Genomic DNA, 19,816 nt, shown 5'->3' on the forward strand with positions numbered 1-19,816 from the left:
TCCATAACCATAGGGTGTTGAAGAATCTTATTAGAAAACAAATATTTTCAAGGTTTCTATATCCTTTCATAACTTGCCTTGGAGCATCTTGATAACATCTTGTACATGCTTACTTTCCAGGTTTCTTCTGTAGTGCATTCTTTTTAACCATTATTGTCTGGTCATTAACCCATTCTATAATATATATATATATTTCTGCCATCATAGTTCTAGAGCTTAATTAAGATATAACTGGTTGCATGATTATATTTATTGCTAATACCAATTTTTAATGTATAGTATTGTACATGCACCCCTTCATGGATTACTGCCTTGTCGTGGCGAAGGGGCTTGCGTAATTCAATGAAGCTATGAGCTATGCCGTGCAGGGCCACCCAAGACGGACAGGTCATAGCAGAGAGTTCTGACAAAACGTGATCCACTGGAGAAGGAAATGGCAAACCACTCCAGTATCTTTGCCATGAAAACCCTATGGACAGTACCAAAAGGCAAAACGATATGACGCTGGAAGATGAGCCCCTCAGGTCGGAAGGCGTCCAATATGCTACTGGGGAAGAGCAGAGGGCTAGTACTAGTAGCGCCAGAAAGAATGAAGCGACTGGGCCAAAGCCGAAAGGACGCTCAGCTGTGGATATGTCTGGTGGTGAAAGGAAAGTCCGATGCTGTAAAGATTCTTTCTCCATAGGAACCTGGAATGTAAGATCCATGAATCAAGGAAAGCTGGACGTGGTCAAACAAGAGATGACCAGACTAGACATCGACATCTTAGGTATCAGCGAACTAAAATGGACAGGAATGGGTGAATTTAATTCAGATGACCATCAGATATACTACTGCGGGCAAGAATCCCTCAGAAGAAATGGAGTAGCCTTCATAGTCAATAAAAGAGTAGGAAAAGCAATACTGGGATACAATCCTCAAAATGACAGAATGATCTCAGTTCGAATCCAAGGCAAACCATTCAATATCACAGTAGTCCAAGTCTATGCCCCAACCACCAGTGCTGAAGAGGATGAAATTGACCGGTTCTATGAAGCCCTACAGCACCTTATAGAACTAACACCCAAAAATGATGTCCTTATCATCATGGGAGATTGGAATGCTAAAGTAGGAAGCCAAAAGATAACTGGAATAACAGGCAAGTTTGGCCTTGGAGTACAAAATGAAGCAGGGCACAGGCTGATAGAATTTTGTCAAGAGAATACGATGGTCATAGCAAACACTCTTTTCCAACAACCCAAGAGACGGCTTTACACATGGACATCACCAGACGGTCAACACAGAAATCAGATTGACTATATGCTCTGCAGCCAAAGATGGAGAAGCTCTATACAGTCAGTAAAAACAAGACCAGGAGCTGACTGTGGCTCAGACCATGAGCTTCTTGTTGCAAAGTTTAGGCTTAAATTAAAGAAAGTAGGGAAAAGCGCTAGGCCAGTCAGGTACGAATTAAATCATATCCCTGTTGAATATACAGTAGAGGTGACAAATAGATTTAAAGAATTAGATCTGATAGACAGAGTGCCTGAAGAACTATGGACAGAGGTTCGCAACATTGTACAACAGGTAGCAACCAAAACCATCCCAAAGAAAAAGAAATGCAAGAAAGCAAAATGGCTGTCTGAGGAAGCTTTGCAAATAGCTGAGGAAAGGAGGGAAGCGAAAGGCAAGGGAGAAAAAGAAAGATATGCCCAATTAAATGCAGAATTCCAAAGAATAGCTAGAAGAGATAAGAATGCCTTCTTAAATGAACAATTGAAAGAAATAGAACAAAACAATAGAATAGGGAGGACCAGAGATCTTTTCAAGAAAATTGGAGAGATAAAGGGAACGTTTCATGCAAAAATGGGCATGATAAAGGACCAAAATGGCAGGGACCTAACAGAGGCAGAAGAGATTAAGAAGAGGTGGCAAAATTACACAGAAGAACTATACAAGAATGAGCTTAACGTCCCTGATAATCACAATGAGGTGGTCACTGACCTCGAGCCAGACATCCTAGAATGTGAAGTGAAGTGGGCCTTAGAAAAGCTGAGCAACAACAAAGCTACTGGAGGTGACAGTATTCCAGCTGAGCTATTCAAAATCTTAAAAGACGATGCAGTAAAAGTGCTACACTCAATTTGCCAGCAAATTTGGAAAACTCAACAGTGGCCACAGGACTGGAAAAGATCAGTTTACATTCCAATTCCAAAGAAAGGCAGTGCCAAAGAATGTTCAAACTATCGCACCATTGCACTCATTTCTCATGCTAGTAAAGTTATGCTTAAAATTCTACAAGCTAGACTCCAGCAGTATGTGGATCGAGAACTACCAGAAGTACAGGCAGGATTTCGAAGAGGCAGAGGAACTAGAGATCAAATTGCTAACATACGCTGGATCATGGAGAAAGCTAGAGAGTTCCAGAAAAACACCTACTTCTGCTTCATTGACTATGCTAAAGCCTTTGATTGTGTGGATCATAACAAACTGTGGCAAGTCCTTAAAGAGATGGGCATACCAGACCATCTTATTTGTCTCTTGAGAAACCTATATGCGGGCCAAGAAGCAACAGTGAGAACTGGACACGGAACCACTGATTGGTTCAAAATTGGGAAAGGAGTCCGGCAAGGCTGTATACTGTCGCCTTGCCTATTTAACTTATATGCAGAGCACATCATGAGAAAGGCAGGGCTAGATGAATCAAAAGTTGGAATTAAGATTGCCGGAAGAAACATCAACAACCTAAGATATGCAGATGATACCACTCTAATGGCAGAAAGTGAAGAGGAACTAAAGAGCCTCTTGTTGCGAGTGAAGAAGGAGAGTGCAAAACTTGGATTGAAACTAAACATTAAGAAAACCAAGATCATGGCATCCGGCCCTCTCAATTCCTGGCAAATAGATGGGGAAGAAATGGAGGTAGTGACAGATTTTATTTTCCTGGGCTCCAAGATCACTGCAGATGGGGACTGTAGCCAAGAAATTAAAAGACGCTTGCTCCTGGGGAGGAAAGCCATGGCAAATCTAGACAGCACACTAAAAAGCAGAGACATCACCCTGTCAACAAAAGTGCGTATAGTCAAGGCTATGGTCTTCCCAGTTGCAATGTATGGCAGTGAAAGCTGGACCATATGAAAGGCTGAGCGCCAAAGAATTGATGCCTTTGAACTATGGTGCTGGAGAATGAGGTGGCTGGATGGAGTCACTGAAGCAGTAGGCGTGAGCTTAAATGGACTCCAGAAGATGGTAGAGGACAGGAAGGCCTGGAGGAACATTGTCCATAGGGTCGCGATGGGTCGGACACGACTTCGCAACTAACAACAACAACAACAACATTGTACATGCATGCATACATGCACTTTTTAGAAGAGAATTTTGAAAGGGATTTTATGTATATATCTACATAAGTAAATCTGAGCACAGGTGGGTTGCTCTGTGGAATGCAGGTAGTCCTTGTTTAGCAACTGCCTTGTTTAGTCACCATTCAATTACAGTGGTTATGACCAATCCTTGCATTTCTGACCTTCACAGGTCTGTAAAGCAAAGGAAAGCTGAAATAAACATAGTTGTGGTTTCACTTAGCAATCACTTTGCTTAACAACTGAGTTACTGTCCCAATTGTGATTGTTAAACAAGAACTAACTGAAAGTATTTTTTTTAGAATCTGAGTGCTTTGTACTTAAGTATGTTAGAGATGATTTCTGTATACTTTTCAATTGTTTACTTAATCAATTTGTTGTCCCCTATGCATTTCAGGTCATATTTGAATCGGTTTCCTTGAAGGGGCACCCAGGGTACATAGCTGTGGATGAAGTCAGAGTCCTTGCTCATCCATGCAGTAAGCATCTCTTTCCCCCCACTTTCCCTCCTAACCATAGCCATGCATTTCATGTTCAAATGAGTAATTTACCCAATTTAGTCAGTTCTGAAACATTTTCTTTTATCTATTCCAAATGCTTGTGGAGTAGAAGCAATCAACCCTGAATAAATACATAATTTCTCAAGTTGTACAACAAGCAAAGCTGCTTCAAATGTTTAGCAAGTGCCAAAATTTTAAACCATTATTAAAGGGGAATAAAGCCCTGATTGTTAGGACCATTGAAGGGAGAGAAATTACAGGGTTTTAGTGATTCCCTATAGAATTAACTTAAAGAGAGAAAGTTGGGGTAGGGAGGAGAAACTTCATGAACACAACTAAGCAAATTAGTGCAATATTCACACTGGGAAAAAAGACCTGGAGTGTTTTTCTTTAAAGAAATGGTTATATAACATATGTGAGTTCCGGCACCTTTTTCTTTTACAAAAAAAGCATTGTATATGTGTGTGTGTGTGTGTGTGTGTGTGTTTGTGTGTGTCTCAAAGCATATGATTCATACTGTGAAATAGAGAAATAAGTCAAAGATTGTTTTGATGTATTTCCTAGGCTACTGTATATCTTTCAGCTGTTCTATTCAGATTTATTTTAAAAGAATTCAATTAGGAATCTATATCAATTAGGAATCTATATCAAATTGACATTAAAGACACCCAGTTTATAATAACAAAGAACAAACTGACACAGTATGAATTTGAATTTAGGCTATTTTGTATGAACATGGGAATTATCTGACTTTTTTTATTTCTATGGAGAGCTTAATAATTAGGACAAAGTAGGCAGACTAAAGCATTTTTAGTCCCACCAATAGGAGAAATTAAGTATAGATTTTTAGATAAATTCCAGAAAATTTACCAGAGTTAATTTTTTGAGTCACTTTGGGCCATGCAACCTTGTTCCAACTTATTTTTTCAGTGTAGGTATCTCTGAAGGGATAAATGTTGGAAATCTGTGACAATGTCATCATAGAAATGTTTTGACTTATGCATCTGGGCTCAGATGTTGAAACATCAGTGTAAAATAGTGACATTTATGAGATGATGTTACCATGTGAATGTAGCCATGTTGGCATTATCACAGTTTGCTACAATTATTGCTGTGATTATTATTTATTTAAGAAAATTTTGTGGCCCCTCAACTCACTCATGGTGATTCTGTGTTATAAGGGTTGTTACTGAAAGGACAAAATGATGAATAGCCTCATCTACAGAGTCATGTAAATAATGCAAATCAACTGTGAATGCATTTTTACTCTTGCAAGATGACGCTGGAACTCTTGAATCAAACTGCTCTAAATTGGTTCCAAAGCTTTCATCTAATCAGTGCATTTTAATCTCATTATTAATGTGTGATGAAGAAGTTTGCTCACCTTCAAGAATTATCAGAATATTCTTGGAAAATCATGGCATAGTGAATCATAAGTTTCAGTAAATTCATATATCTTGGCCATCCTAGTGCAAAACATTTAATGGGCTACCTGTGTTATAATCTTCCTCAAAATATGTACTGAGAAAGTTGTGGTAATCTGACTGTTCTATTCCCCGCTAGTAAATTTAAGCATCAGTCTGATCTTTATAGGAAGGATATCGATAAACTGGTAATTCAGTGTTTTATGAATGCTTACCAAACACCTGGAACCTTTTTTCTCCCACAGGCTTTGTCTCCATGATTTCCTGATATACTTAAATGCAACTGTGATATGATATGATATAATATGATAATTATAACTGAAATTATTGCAAAAAGGAACATGAGGTGGTATTTTAAACATGAGTTTTAAATGTAAGAATAAGCAGTCCGTACATACACTAGTAGTGCATAAAAAGATTGGGAACATAACAATAGCCCTATTAGTCTGGTGAGTTCTTTCCACTCAAATTAGCATAAACAAATCTCTCTCAGTTGTTTCAAAATGGCTGTTCTTATTCTTCTTATATCTTGTTATAGAAAAAAATATGAAACTAATTAAAATGAGCTTAGTTTGTATTTCAGAAATATGTACAGTTCAAAATTCTGTAGAAGATTGAAAATTTGACTTCAAAGTGCTTCTGTTCACATAGCATGTTTTTTTATTTAAAGCAATAATCTTATTTCTATGCCCAATTTGCTCTCTTTCTGTAATGTATTGAGGTTTTTTGCTTGTACTGATTCACGTGTCTGTTCAAATGCTGCATTAACAGTTGCTCATTGGTCTGTATGTGTAACGGCTACTGACTAAGCCAGACTTGTTGTCTTCAGGACTATCATTGGTAGATTTAGGGCAAGAATGGCTTCCTTCAAATCTATTGGCCACCGCCTAGTGGCCAACCATATAAATAGCTGTGCAGCAACCACTGTTTCAGTTCTATTCTGCTTGACTGCAATAAAGCATGTTACTGTTTGGAACCTTCATCTCACTTATTGCCTGCAATGAACCGACTACACAACACTGGTGACAAAGGTGGAATGAAGGCCACAACACTCCTCTGTGTGTGCGGGTCTGCAACGTTTGACATCGCTGAGAACTTGGTCGCACTGGCACAGATGGAGTCCTGAAGAAATGGCTCAGCGACAATTTTCAACCGAAGCTGTCGGTGATAGCATGGAGGCATTGCTTCAAACAGCAAGAACAACAACCTGGCAAGATGGCCACGGAGTTCATCGCGGCATTGAGACAAGCATCGTGTCTTTGTCAGTTCACGGACTTGGAAGAAAGACTTCGAGACCGTCTTGTCTGTGGACTCAGGAGTAGGGAGCTCCAACAAAAATGTTTTGTGAAGGAGACTCTCACTCCAATAAGCTTTGAAAGAGGTCATGGCAGACAAAGCTGCCACTGGGGCCATGAAGACATTGCACACCACACGCAGAAGCCGTCCACCATGAGGACACTGAGCAATGAAAAGACGTCAACTCTGACCATGAAGTCAACAAGATTCAATAACATCAAGACAAGGAACAGAGAACCCCTGAAAAGGCAGTTCCCTTCCTAAGATGTTTGGGCTGTGGAGGGCACCATCAATGAGCAGACTGCAGATTCAGGACAGCCATGTGTTGGGCCTGTGGGAAATCTGGCCACATCGCAGCTGTCAGTAGAGGTCACCAGAACGACCGCCAACCAGACAAGTCATTCAGGAGAGGTACTGGAGCCCCGGGGCAGCATAGAGTAGAGTTCTGCTCCAGCTGTAGGAGTGTCTGCCACACAAGCGGTTGACACCCCCTCAAACAAAAACTTTTACTACAAATTGAGCTGCAAGGCGTTCCTTGCAGAATGGAACTGGACACTGGTTCAGCTGTATCCATTATTTCCCTTGAGATCTTCTAGTTCATGTGCAGCCACAGCAAAAGATGGGCCAAACTTTGGCCATCTGATATTATTTTAATGGAGTTCCAGAATTCCCAAGTAGCCATCAAGGCTGAGGCCACTTTGACCATAAAATTCAAGAGGTTTTTGGGGTCCTAGATGTCATTGTGGTGGAGGGCCAGAGAACAAGCCTCATGGGGCTTGATTTTTTTGATGCACTGGGCATTCAAGTAACCGGAAGTCACCGGACACAAGCGGCGAACATGGCATCAGTATGTGAGGAATTTGCAGATGTTTTAGACACAAGCCTGAGAGAGTACAAGGGCCCTCCTATAGCCTTTAAGCTTGATTTTTCCGTAACTCCAATTAGGGTCAAGCCCCATCATGTTCCTTTTACGTTAAAGCACAAAATTGATGCAGAGCTGGACAAGCTGGTCAGTCAGGGGGTACTACAGCCTGTAGATGGTGAGGAGTGGGAAACTCCTATTGTTATGCCACTTAAGGCCAATAGGGAGATCAGGATTTACACTGATTTCAAGTGCACCATTAACCAGGCACTGCAGCAGCACATGTACCCGGTGCCGGTCGTTAGCCACATTTTGGCATTGCTGCAAGGGGGTAGCATGTTTGCTAAGTTAGATTTGACACAGACCTATCAGCAGTTACCAGTGGATGAGGCCACAGCAGCCGCACAAACAATTGTGACACATAGGGGGGCTTTTAAGGTCAAGCACCTCCAATTTGGGGTTAGTGTAGCCCCAGGAATCTTCCAGGGAGTAATTGAGCATATGATCAAGGGTATTCCAGGGGTATGCCCTTATTTTGATGATATACTCGTTGCCGGAGAGTCCACTGAGTCCTGGCAAGGCAGCTCAAAGCCGTCCTTCAGCGGTTCCGCACAGCAGGACTCAAGCTGAGGAAGGACAAATGCAAAATTGCTCTTATTAGTAAATGCTTTCTTTTGTTCCAATTCAGAAGTGCCAGAGTATTGAAAATAGCAGAATTATTGCCAGTTAACCAGGTCCATACACTGAAGTTGGAGAGAACATAAGATATTAACTGTCAAAATTGTTTGCTGTAAATATATTAAGGCAGTATTGCTTTGTATCAGGGCTCTCCACTTAAAATGACAGATCTATGACCCTGCCTCAGCCAAGAGCTAGTACATCAATACATTTTGACATGGATAAATTAGTGACCAGTTAAAAAGGATGGAATAGCACTATTTAACTTGATTGACTGGATGTAGTTCTTCAGGAATACAATATACGTTATGGACAGTTACTAGCTAGTTTTCCCTTACTATGGATGTTTATTTTGCTATCTGAAGCAAAAAAAAACAAACAATGATTTTAATTTAAAAATATAAATGGGTTACAAAAATTAAAAGTGTGGTCATGACTGGATTCTATGATTGCTAAAATCTGAAAGAAATCTTGATCAGAGATCTCCTATTCCACTTTTAGTGCATTCTAAAATAATCAGTTACTGTTTAATGCTGTGGCTTAGCATATTATTTGCTACTGGATAAATGGATAAATTTTCTGAAATGGAACTTTTGTAGAGTTAAATTTCTTGAATTCTTTGCCTCTGCAATGCAGCTATAGCATAGAACCAAACATATTCTAATAGTTGGCAACATCAGCTAATAACATCCATGCATTGTATTTATACAATGAATGGAAAAGAAAAAGGATTTTGACATACAAAAATCATTTCTTTTGGTTATATATTTGAAATGCCAGAGACATTATGAAAAAAACAAGCAACCCAATATTGGAGATATTCTGGAAGCCAAGCTCCAGCATGAAAGGTGGCCAGGGTTCTCCTTTTTATCTGGGCCATGATGTAAACTGTGCCATCCAGGATCCAGATGGCTCCTTATCTGCTGTGATTTAGAAGAGCTATGAAAACTTGGCTCTTTTCCTAGATCTTTAGCAAGGGAGAATGAGACTCCTTGCTGCATTGCGTTTGCCATCTTTTATCTGTAGTATTTATGTTATTGGATTTCTTTATTGTGAGCCACCCAGAGTCATTGAGTGTTGGGTGGCATAAAATTTTAACAAATTGTTGCTATTATTACTAATTTGCTTGCTCATGAGTTAAAGCTTCAAGCTGTATGACATTGAAACTTAGAGATGTGATTCTTTGGTTCTGGATTATTGTCCCTAAGATAACTGGTAGAATAATCGAAATAGAAATATTCTATAAAAAATAGAATATTTTTTCTCCTATCTTCTGTGTAATGCATCCATCCTTGTTCTCCTTGACTATGGTATTCTTTTGGGTTGGTTGCAGGGTTTGAGGTTGGGCAGTGTAGTTTGTTCTGCTTTGGCTCCTTTGTCCCAGGCAGGTCCTTATTGATATTGATAGGGAGTGAGAGGTCCAGCCCAGAGCTGAAATGGAGAGAGTACTGAGCCCTTGGTGGTGTGCTGCAGGGCTCAGTATTCTCTCCTTTCCTTTTAAACATCTACATGAAGCTGTGGGTGAGATCATCCATCACCAGAAGGTCAAGGAATTCTGATTGGTGAGGTCCAGGAGAAAAGCCTTTTCTGGTATTTGGAGAATTGTGCCTCTGAGGTGAGACCTGCACCCATCCTTTCAGCCTTCTGAAAGGACCTGAAGACTTGGTTCTGCCAACTAGCCAATGCTAAGCCTGCCTTTTGGCTGGAATAAATTATTATGAAAACGGCTAATGAACTAGATATAACCCCCCTCCCAGGGATGCATCTTGCTCCCTTCCTTCTCATCTTGTTAATTTTAAACCAATTTAATGTTATTATTTATTGTTACTAATCACTAATTGTAGTTCTAAAAGTTTTACTCTTTCATATCTGCCTTTTGTAAACAAACATTATTTGCTCATCTTTCTACAGAGGGCATTTGCTTTTTGCTTCCATTAAATATTAATTGAAATGTAGTCTTGGGACATGTTGAATTTTTTGTTATAGAAATTTATTTATTGTATACTGTTTGTGCCAAGGTGGTCATTGTGTTTCTTTTTATCTCCTTAGCCAGAACAGCAAAGACAGTCTGCATTTGAAAAAAGAAAACCAAAAGGCAGGCTTAGCGTTGCTTTGCTAGGTTATATATTCTGTGAGAAACTTGGAGAAAGAAAGAAAGAAAGAAAGAAAGAAAGAAAGAAAGAAAGAAAGAAAGAAAGAAAGAAAGAAAGAAAGAAAGAAAGAAAGAAAGAAAGATTCTCATTCTATTTCTGCTATCATTATGCATTGTGATGCTCTATCCTGGTAATATTTTGTCTTTTTGTTAGGAAAAGCTCCTCACTTCTTGCGGCTGCAAAATGTGGAGGTTAATGTTGGGCAGAATGCAACATTCCAGTGCATTGCAGGAGGCAAGTGGTCTCAGCATGACAAATTGTGGCTACAGGTAAAAGCACAATGGATCCTTTATATTCTTTAGAAGTTTCAAACCATAGTTCTCATCTATGAACAAATAGATATTCTGTATCCAGTGGAAAATTTCTGTGTAATACTTTCATCATTTCCCTTTCAGTAAGAGAACATTCTGAAACATGTAAAACAGGGTTTAAACTTATGGCCTGAAAAATTATTCAGTGGAATATGCTTAATATCTTAAGCAGCTAAATGTTTAACATTATAAGAAATATTATACAACCCCAAGCATTTATTTACTGTATTTCTTCCTATTTACGTATATATTGTTATATTGCATAAATGAACCAAATGTTTCTTATACTCCTGTTGGAAAAAAAAATCAAAATTAGCAGAATTAGAGATTTGATTTTGAGGCTGTAAAGAAAAAGAAACAAGCAAGACACTAAAAGCTGATCTTTCAAATGAATGGGAAGGGATCAATGTGAAGAAATTTCAGGATGCCTTACTTCATTTCCACTTGAAGACTTTTTAATTACTTCTACGTTTTATTTGCATACGTAATTTATTTCACTCATACTACTTTATTAATCTACATTCTGATCCTAGTCATTCTCAATCACACCTTTTGTTGAAATTGTAAAGTAGCTCAATCTCAGTTACTATCTTCTCAAAGATGGTTGTGCTTCTTACTACTACCAATACAGAGCAGAACTGCCAGCTTAACTCTGAAGAACTGACTGTACTATTGTTTCAGCTGAATAAATTGCCTCTGATAAGCAGTCTCTAAACCTAGCACAAATATACCCTGCCAATCATCTGTGTTATCTGTTTGTCCTTGAGATAAACAACATATATACCAGGTTTGTTTTTTAAAAAAAATTCACGGCTATCATCTATGTTGAAAAAAAAAACCAGAATAAATAAGCATTTTTTTAAAAAAAAAAATGAAGGTGGTTGTTACAATTCTTTCATCTGCCATGAGGCGATGCAAGACCACAGTATCTGTTGAACCAAAATTCAGTGTAATATATGGCTGGATTGTGCAGCCTGCATACTTTTATTATATCCAACGAGTTTTTGATATTGGGCTAATATCTACAAATGGGAGACATGAGTCACTTTACACTGTTAGGAAGAAAATGAAATCATATATCTTACCCACTAGGTGACCTTTGAATCCCTATAAGTGACACACATTTCAGAATCTTACATTTCTACAAATCCAACCTTTTCTTATTGATAGCTTTTATAATAGAACAATGCTGTGCTGCAGTCTATTATCAGCTTTACTCAATCCACTGCAGGATGAATGTCTCTTCAATGAAAGTTATAAACCATAATCTAGTAGGCTAATCCAGTGTAGGTTGGCAGAGAGCTGTTGTTTTGATTTCCTTCTCTTAAGACTGAGAGAGGAAGTAACTGACCTCACATCACCCAACTGGCTTCTGTTCCTAAAAAACAACTATTCGTGTAGTTGATAGGTGGTAAAATATGTAGTACCCAGTGCTCTTGATCTAAACTGAAATGAAATTTTAGCAATACACACTAAGTTTAAGTAATTCATTTGGGAGGAAATTTCAGAGAAGGAACTTAACATGAGTTAGGGATACTCTTTTCATGAACATGTTATACTTACTTAGACTTTTCTCCTCTCTTTGTGTGGCAGCAGTGGAATGGAAGAGACACAGCATTAATGGTCACCAGAGTTGTCAATCATAGACGGTTTTCTGCTACTGTCAGTGTAGCTGATACATCCCAACGCAGTATCAGTAAATACCGATGTGTAATCCGTTCTGATGGTGGTTCAGGAGTTTCAAACTATGCAGAATTAATAGTGAAAGGTAAGCGACAAATGCTAGTTCGGTTTTGATCCATGAATTCTAGTCACTTGACATGAAGAAGAATAGAGCAGTAAAGATTATTATTACAATTATTTACAACAATTATTAATAAATTATTAATTTATTAAATATTGATAAAATTTTAAAAATAGTAGTAAAAATTAGTAGTAAAAATTAAAATCAAACTTGTATTTTTAAAAATGGTATGGCTTTAATAACATAAATTGAAGTTGTACTGTTATGATATTGCTCATAACAAAGATAAGGAAAATCTTCAAACAGTTTTGAGTATTCCTACCACATGTTGCATTCATAAAGCTTTCATGGATCATGTTTTATGAAATATATTTATGTGACAGATGTATTATATATCATACAACTTTTCTGTTCACATAGCTACTCTTCTGGTAACTAATAATTCGTAAATCTATTGCAAAGTTAATTCCTGTTTTCAGAATTTCTGTCAGAATTGTAGTGTCTGAGACAATCACAAATGAATGTGGAAGATGTATTAAATGTTATTCTGGAATTTGAAGACAATTTAGTCCAATACTAGTTCAATATTAAAAGATACAAAATTCTTAAGAAGTATTAGATTCTATTTATGCTGTAAAAAACTGGAATCCGCTATTCAGCTTGGACTAGAAATCTTATTCTTAGTCTTCGGTTTTGGAGGAGAAGAGAAAAAGAAGAACAAAACAGCGTCCAATGAATCCTTAAATTCTAATACTTCATTCCCTAAAATTAAGATTTGTATTCTAATCTTATTGTTATTCCCATAATTTTTGAAGAAGAATTGAATTCCGGGAGAAGGGCGGTATAGAAATATTAATAAATTAAATTAAATTGAATGAAGAATTATTGAATCAAGAATTTTGAATGAAGAATTATTCATGAACTTTCCTTGGCTTCAATTCTCTCCCCCTCCCAATTTATCAACAGTGCATTTTTAATCATTTTTCTATGATTTACCCCATTCCTCAAAAGGTTGGTGCAAATAATTCATTACATTTTCATGTGCATTTATGTTTTCATTACTAAAAGTTCCTTTTCTAAGTTTTTTTTCCAGAATCATAGTTTTGATGGGATCCATACTCTAATATTGACATTTTAGTTGCACACTGTCAAATCATTGAAAAAATGTTTATTTTGGTATGATTATGCATTTCAATTATTCATACAATTTAGAACATTAACAACATATAAGGATAATAATCATATATACACACTCAAAGAAGACTGAAGACTCTATAGCTAGTCACATCATGTGATCATGTAAGCCGTGGTGGTGCAGTGGTTAGAATCCAGTATTGCAGACTAATTCTGCTGACTGCTAGGAGTTTGATTCTGACTGGCTCAAGTTTTGACTCAGTTTTCCATCCTTCCAAGGTTGGCAAAAGAAGGATCCAGATTGTTGGGGGCAATATGCTGACTCTGTAAACTGCTTAGAAAAGACATGTCAAACTCGTGACTTCATGTGACATCACGTGTCATATTGGAGCTTTTTTTCCATTTCTGGCAATGGGGTGGGTGCGGCTTCCACGTGATGCATCCGGCCTGCGGGACAGCAGTTTGACACCCCTGGCTTAGAGAGTGGTGTAAAGGTCTATGAAGTGGTATATTAATTATACTTAATTATACTTAATTTTGTTGTGAGTTACACAATGACAATAAAGAGCCTTGGTGGGGCAGTGGGCTAATGCCTCCTTAAGTAACACCAGCTGCCTGCAAATTAGTGCAGGTTCGCATCCCACCAGGCTCAAGGTTGACTCAGCCTTCCATCCTTCCGAGGTAGGTAAAATGAGGACCCAGATTGTTAGGGGCAATTAAGCTGACTTTGTAATAATGCCACTTGGAGGCTTCCGGATGGCAAGGCAGCCATTTCTTGGCTGTCAGCCTCGCAGCTCCGTAGAGCCGCCGAAAACAGCGTTGATCAGCTGTTCGGCAGCTCAGAAGCCCCCACCTCGGGAGAAGAGGAGGGGGTGAGCGTCCAGGTAGGGGTAGAGCTCTCCGGGGCTGCCAGAACTTAGAGTTTTGGTGGCGGAAGGATTGAGCCCCCTGTAATAATGCCACTTGGGGTGTGTGTGAAAACCCTAATAAGCAGGCATATACATAGAATGAAGGCTACTGCTAAGCTTGTAAGCCGCCCTGAGTCTTCGGAGAAGGGCGAGATATAAATGGCATTAAAATAAATAAATAAATAAAAAATATTCTATTATTCTATTCTATTCTATTCTATTCTATTCTATTCTATTCTATTCTACTCAAGTTTAAGTGCTATTGCTATCACTTATAAACTGAATTCTGTGACTTTAAAATTGCTTAAAACCATTCATGGAGCATGTGTGAAAGAAGAAAAGCCAACTTTTCTGAATAGCAAAAGGAATCTATAGCTAGATAAATAAAACATAAATATTACAGTGGCTGTTATATTGTAATTCAAGGTGTAAACACAAATGAGTGACCCAAACAAGACAATGTTGGAAATAAAGGGATGGTGAGGTAATGAAGATAAACTTTGGTTGTTGACTCCTATTTTTTTTTTTGGTTTTCAACTGATAAGATAAATGTATGACAGCCTCTTATGAGGTTAACTTAATGAGTTGTTGATGTTCTTTTGAAGTATTATGGATCAGTGCTTCTCAAAAGTTCTGCATAATTTAGTCTGGACACTATCAAATTTGCAACATTTTCCAGCAGCTAAAATGAAGTCAATTTGGAAAGCTTCATTCCCAAAATGATTTTTATTGAATTATTGACAGTGAGAACAATTAATCAGTGGAATGGCTTACTTTCAGAAGTTGTGGGTACTCCATCACTGGGAGCTTTTAAAAAGAGACTGGACAGCCATTTGTCTGAAATAGTATAGAATCTTTAGTGTGATCAGAGGATTGGACTAAAAGGCCTCCAAGATCTCTTTCAAATCTGTTATTCTGTTCTATTCTGGATTGGTTATACAATTCAGTACCTGAATCCCAGCTCAGCTAAGTAGCTAATTGCTAAGCCTAATGAACACAAGCCTAACACTTGGGTTTGAATTCAGAAAGGTATATGGGATTGAAGATGTGCCTTGTCTTCTGCCAGTCTATGACAAAAATTCCATTTCAAAAAGCATCCCAGAGGAGAAATCTATCTGACTAAGGGGAAACAAAAGTTATGCAGAATGAATGTAGATGCCAAAATACTGACAATTACACCAAATATAAAAACCTGAAGCCATCCTTTAAAAAAAAGATTGTAAATCCACTAAACACATGTTAATGGCTTAATTATTTTTATTTGATTTAATTTGTCTACTTCATTTGTATCATGTGCTCAAAACAAAATTTCTGAAAGACGAATATGCTGCCAGACAAGAAACCAATAACAAAGGCAATACAATTTCCCAAAAGATGGCTATGTGATTTTGTAATGGTAAAAACAATAAAGAGTAAAAGAGCACTAAATTGATTCAATATCAGTGTTTGTGCATTCATATTTACTGCCTCAGATTAATGGAACACATATTGTTTCATTGTGTAACTTTTACATATGAGTGGAAGCCTGCTGTTTTGGCACAAAATGGCCTGCCCTGAGCATTTTGCTACAAACAGTGCTGTGTTATGATGCTCCCAGAACACACAAAAGTAATAATAATTCCATGCTTAAATGAGTCAGTTTTTAAGATTTCCAACTCAGAATATTTGATAGTAAACATTTGCATACCTCTAATTAGATGAGGCAGAGTCAAATCTAAAAAAGTCAAAGGACATATGTTTTCCACATTAGAATGAATTCATTCAAATCTCTGTGATAAATGCATGCATTTCATTGATTGGCTAATTGCATTTCAATTAACTCTAGAGACAAACATGTTTCATACATGCCTGCCTATCTATAATTTAGGAAAATTACATCATGCAACTAAAGAAGTAAAGTAGCACAATGAATATGTTCATCGCTAAGTAAATACAATATTTTTCTATTTTTATTATTCATTTAAATTTCAATGTGTGTATCATTCCAGTTGTTTTGATTGTTGTGAGCTGCACAGAGTTACGTATGGGTGACTGTAGAAATTGAATAAGCAAATAAAAATAAATATATAAATAAATACATAATCCACATTGTTATTGGGAAAGTTCAATGAAGGATTATATAATTGTGAAATATGCTATTGTGTAATGTCTTTCAGTTAATGCATACTTAGAAGCTATAAAAGAGAAAAAAATAAATATGAGAGTTTTTATTTCAGTTGAATTGTTCTTGGAATAGACACTTTCAGATTTTCACATTGTTACCTGTAGAAGTTGCTCCAATAAAAATCTCTCCTCTGTCTTCATTGGCCATATAAAGTACATGGTACAAAATATTGTTATAAACTTTGACAAACTCCCTTGACCTAACATTGATTTTGCAATAAAACTATGTTCACTTCTCACTGCAAAGCTTGTTTTGTTTTGGGTCATTTTTTTTTTCCTTTCTCTGTATGGTTCTGAATACTGAAATGAAGTCTTGAATGAGTAAAAATTTAACTTTGCTGCTGTCATATTTAATGTTACATAAATATGAAGTAAATTGATAATATACTTTTTTGAATTCTGGTAATTTATGACTACATTAAAAGGAATGGTTGAGATAAAACAAATCACACCTCTACTCCACGAGCTGTATTGGCTTCCGGTTGCCCTCCAGGTGAGATTCAAGGTGCTGGTGATGACCTATAAAGCCCTAAATGGCTTGGGTCCGGGATATTTGAGGGAACACCTGCTGCAAGCATCAAGTTCCCTTCGTCCTGTGTGCTCCCACAGGGAGGGCCTTCTCAGGGTGCTGCTGGTAAAAGACTGCCGGCCGATAACACCCAGGGGGAGGGCCTTCTCTATGGGTGCACCTGCCCTTTGGAACCAGCTGCCTGTGGAGCTTAGGACTGCCCCCGGCCTTCGTTCATTTCGCCGGGACCTGAAGACCTGGCTCTTTGAGCTTTCCGGCCCAGGCTGAGAGTTTTTAATTGAGGTTTTTATATTTTTCCAGGGATCAAATTTAATCATTTTAATTGTTTTTTTTAAATTTTTGTATTGTATTGATGTTTTTAAACACCTTGTAAACCCCTGAGTCCTACGGGAAAAGGGCGGTATATAAATCAAATAAAGTTAAACTTAACTTAAACAGCACAAATTCAGGTTTGCTAATCCCAGCAATTTAGATAATTATTGTATGTTTAATACCACTTCTTAAAATATATTCCTGTCAGGAATGTTACTCAATTTTATTCTAATTTTATTTTATTCAAATACATTTTATTCAAACTTGAGATTCACTGAATGATTCAAACTTATTCAAACCTGTTATTTCATTAGCTGAATTTTGAATAGTACATATGTGCCCAAAATGATCCTGAATGAATTAGATTTCATGATTCTCCATTTTATCAAGTGGGATGGATTGAAATTTAGCATCCATCCCATCTAAATAATACTCCATCCTATATAAATAATAAGAGTTTTTCCCTTGGGGTAGACAGTTATAGCACTGAATTGAGAAACACTTGGTAAGTAGAAAATAAATGTATTTTATGATAAATTGCCCATGGTTGTGATGCACTATATAATGAAGTTCCTTCATCCTACCTCTGTATACTATATGGATAAAATGTGTGTATTTCACTGTGTGTTTCTGTGTCAGCTCTGTACAAACTGTCCATAAATGCTAGATTATTCTTAATATTATTCACATAGATAAGAAAGGGACTTTTGCTATTCTCTGACTGAATAGGGGATGGGGAGGGGAACTTACAGCATTTTCCCCTGCTCTGATTCTGTCATGATAAAAATGTGTTATAAATAGAGCTGGCTCTGTCTTTGAATTAATAGAGGAACAAGATAATTTTTAGAAGGGGCAGTCATATTTTTTAATTCACTCATTCACATTAATTTTGATCATGTTCTAGTCTGGAGGATTAAGAAATGCAATAAATGGAAATAACCTGATTATCAAATGTTGGCTTGGCTCTGTTGTTTGTGTGCAAGGGTGTCCATGTATAAGTGAGAGTGAATAAATGGGAAAAAAATCTGAATTTGGAATGATTTGCAGTTATGCATGCATTTTCCATGTTATTGTTTTGCTTTACTTATATATTATATTTATTTATTCATTTATATTCATAGATTAAATATATAGAGTAGCTAACAAAGAGGTTTAAATCATAAAACCAGAGAAATCACTGGAAGCTACTCCTGTGCTGACCTGTATGCCCTCAGGAGGGCACCTCCCTCCTGGTTACGACCTGCCGCCTTTTCCTCCAATCCCATTAAGGACGGGCCCAATTGTTGGGACCCCGAGAGGTGGTTGGGCATAGATAGGGGCCTCTGGTGGAGATATATTAAGAGGCCCCTAATATGTTTTCTAGCCGGCTGTTTTAAAGGGTTAGGGAGGGGGGAATGGTAGGGTTGGGAGGGAATTGGGGTGTACTCCACCAACCGGTCGTCAGTCCAGGCCTGAAATGGTTCCCGGTGAGATGGGGTTGGGGTTGGGGTCTCCTGGTTTCCCTGGCATTGGGGTGGGGTTTCAAATCCCCACGACGATTGGGAACGGCAGCAGGCAGTTACACAGAGGGCCATATCAACACCTGGTATTGAGCCACCGCTGTCTTCAAGCGGTGGCGTGCTCTGACCCTCCAGTTGGTACCCATTTATCTGGGGGTGAGAGGGATCAGGCCCCTGAGCTCAGGCTGGTGTACTTTAATGCCAGATCCATTGTGAACAAGGCTCCCCTTGTCCGTGATTTGATCGAGGAGGAACATGCGGATCTGGCATGCATTACAGAAACCTGGTTGGGCTCAGAGGGAGGTGTCCCTCTGACTGAGCTTTGCCCTCCAGGTTTCTGTGTGTTACATCGGCCACGGGCTCAGGGCAGGGGTGGTGGCATGGTGGTAGTTATACGCGAGACCTTATGTCTGCAGGAGATCACTATTGTACAGATAGGCGGGAGTGAATCCCTCCTCCTGAGGTGTGGCCTTGGGGCTCAGTTGGGCTTGTTGCTAACATACCTGGTGCCCAGCTGTGTAGCAACAGCCCTGCCCGAGCTTCTCGACGCCCTCTCAGGGTTGACGGTTGAGTTTCCCAGACTTATAGTTCTGGGCAACTTTAACCTGCTTTCTCTGGGAGGGTCGACTGAGTTGGCCCGGGAGTTCATGGCCTCCATGACAGCCATGGACCTGACCCAAGTAATTCAGGGTCCGACTCATGGGGGAGCACACACTCTCGACCTAGTTTTCTTATCTGAGCAGTGGTTTGAAGATCTGGGAGGGGGCTCGCTAACTATTGTCCCCCTCTCATGGTCCGATCATCACCTCCTGCAGTTGGTCTTCCACTATGCCACCCCCCTCTGCTGGGCTGCGGAACAGACCAGGTGGTTCCGCCCCAGGCGCCTAATGGATCCAGAACGATTCCAGACGGCGCTTGGGTCTATACCTATCCTCCTCGCTCATAGCCCGGCTGATGCCTTG

The 19,816-nt window shown here is 38.6% G+C and overlaps 1 protein-coding gene across 1 annotated transcript in view; it reads left to right on the forward strand.

Moving 5' to 3' along the window:
* The window catches only part of PTPRT (protein tyrosine phosphatase receptor type T), a gene marked incomplete at both ends in the record, with an annotated part of 687,552 nt that overhangs the window by 304,009 nt on the left and 363,727 nt on the right, over positions 1 to 19,816 (forward strand). The window contains 3 exons of the mRNA XM_083358025.1: positions 3,739 to 3,820; positions 10,408 to 10,523; positions 12,159 to 12,333. Coding sequence (XP_083214151.1) covers positions 3,739 to 3,820; positions 10,408 to 10,523; positions 12,159 to 12,333 — 373 coding nt within the window. The remainder of the gene's footprint in view (positions 1 to 3,738; positions 3,821 to 10,407; positions 10,524 to 12,158; positions 12,334 to 19,816) is intronic.

The sequence above is a fragment of the Vipera ursinii genome (genome assembly GCF_947247035.1).
Source record: "Vipera ursinii genome assembly, chromosome: 3".
NCBI classification, from domain to species: Eukaryota; Metazoa; Chordata; class Lepidosauria; order Squamata; family Viperidae; genus Vipera; species Vipera ursinii.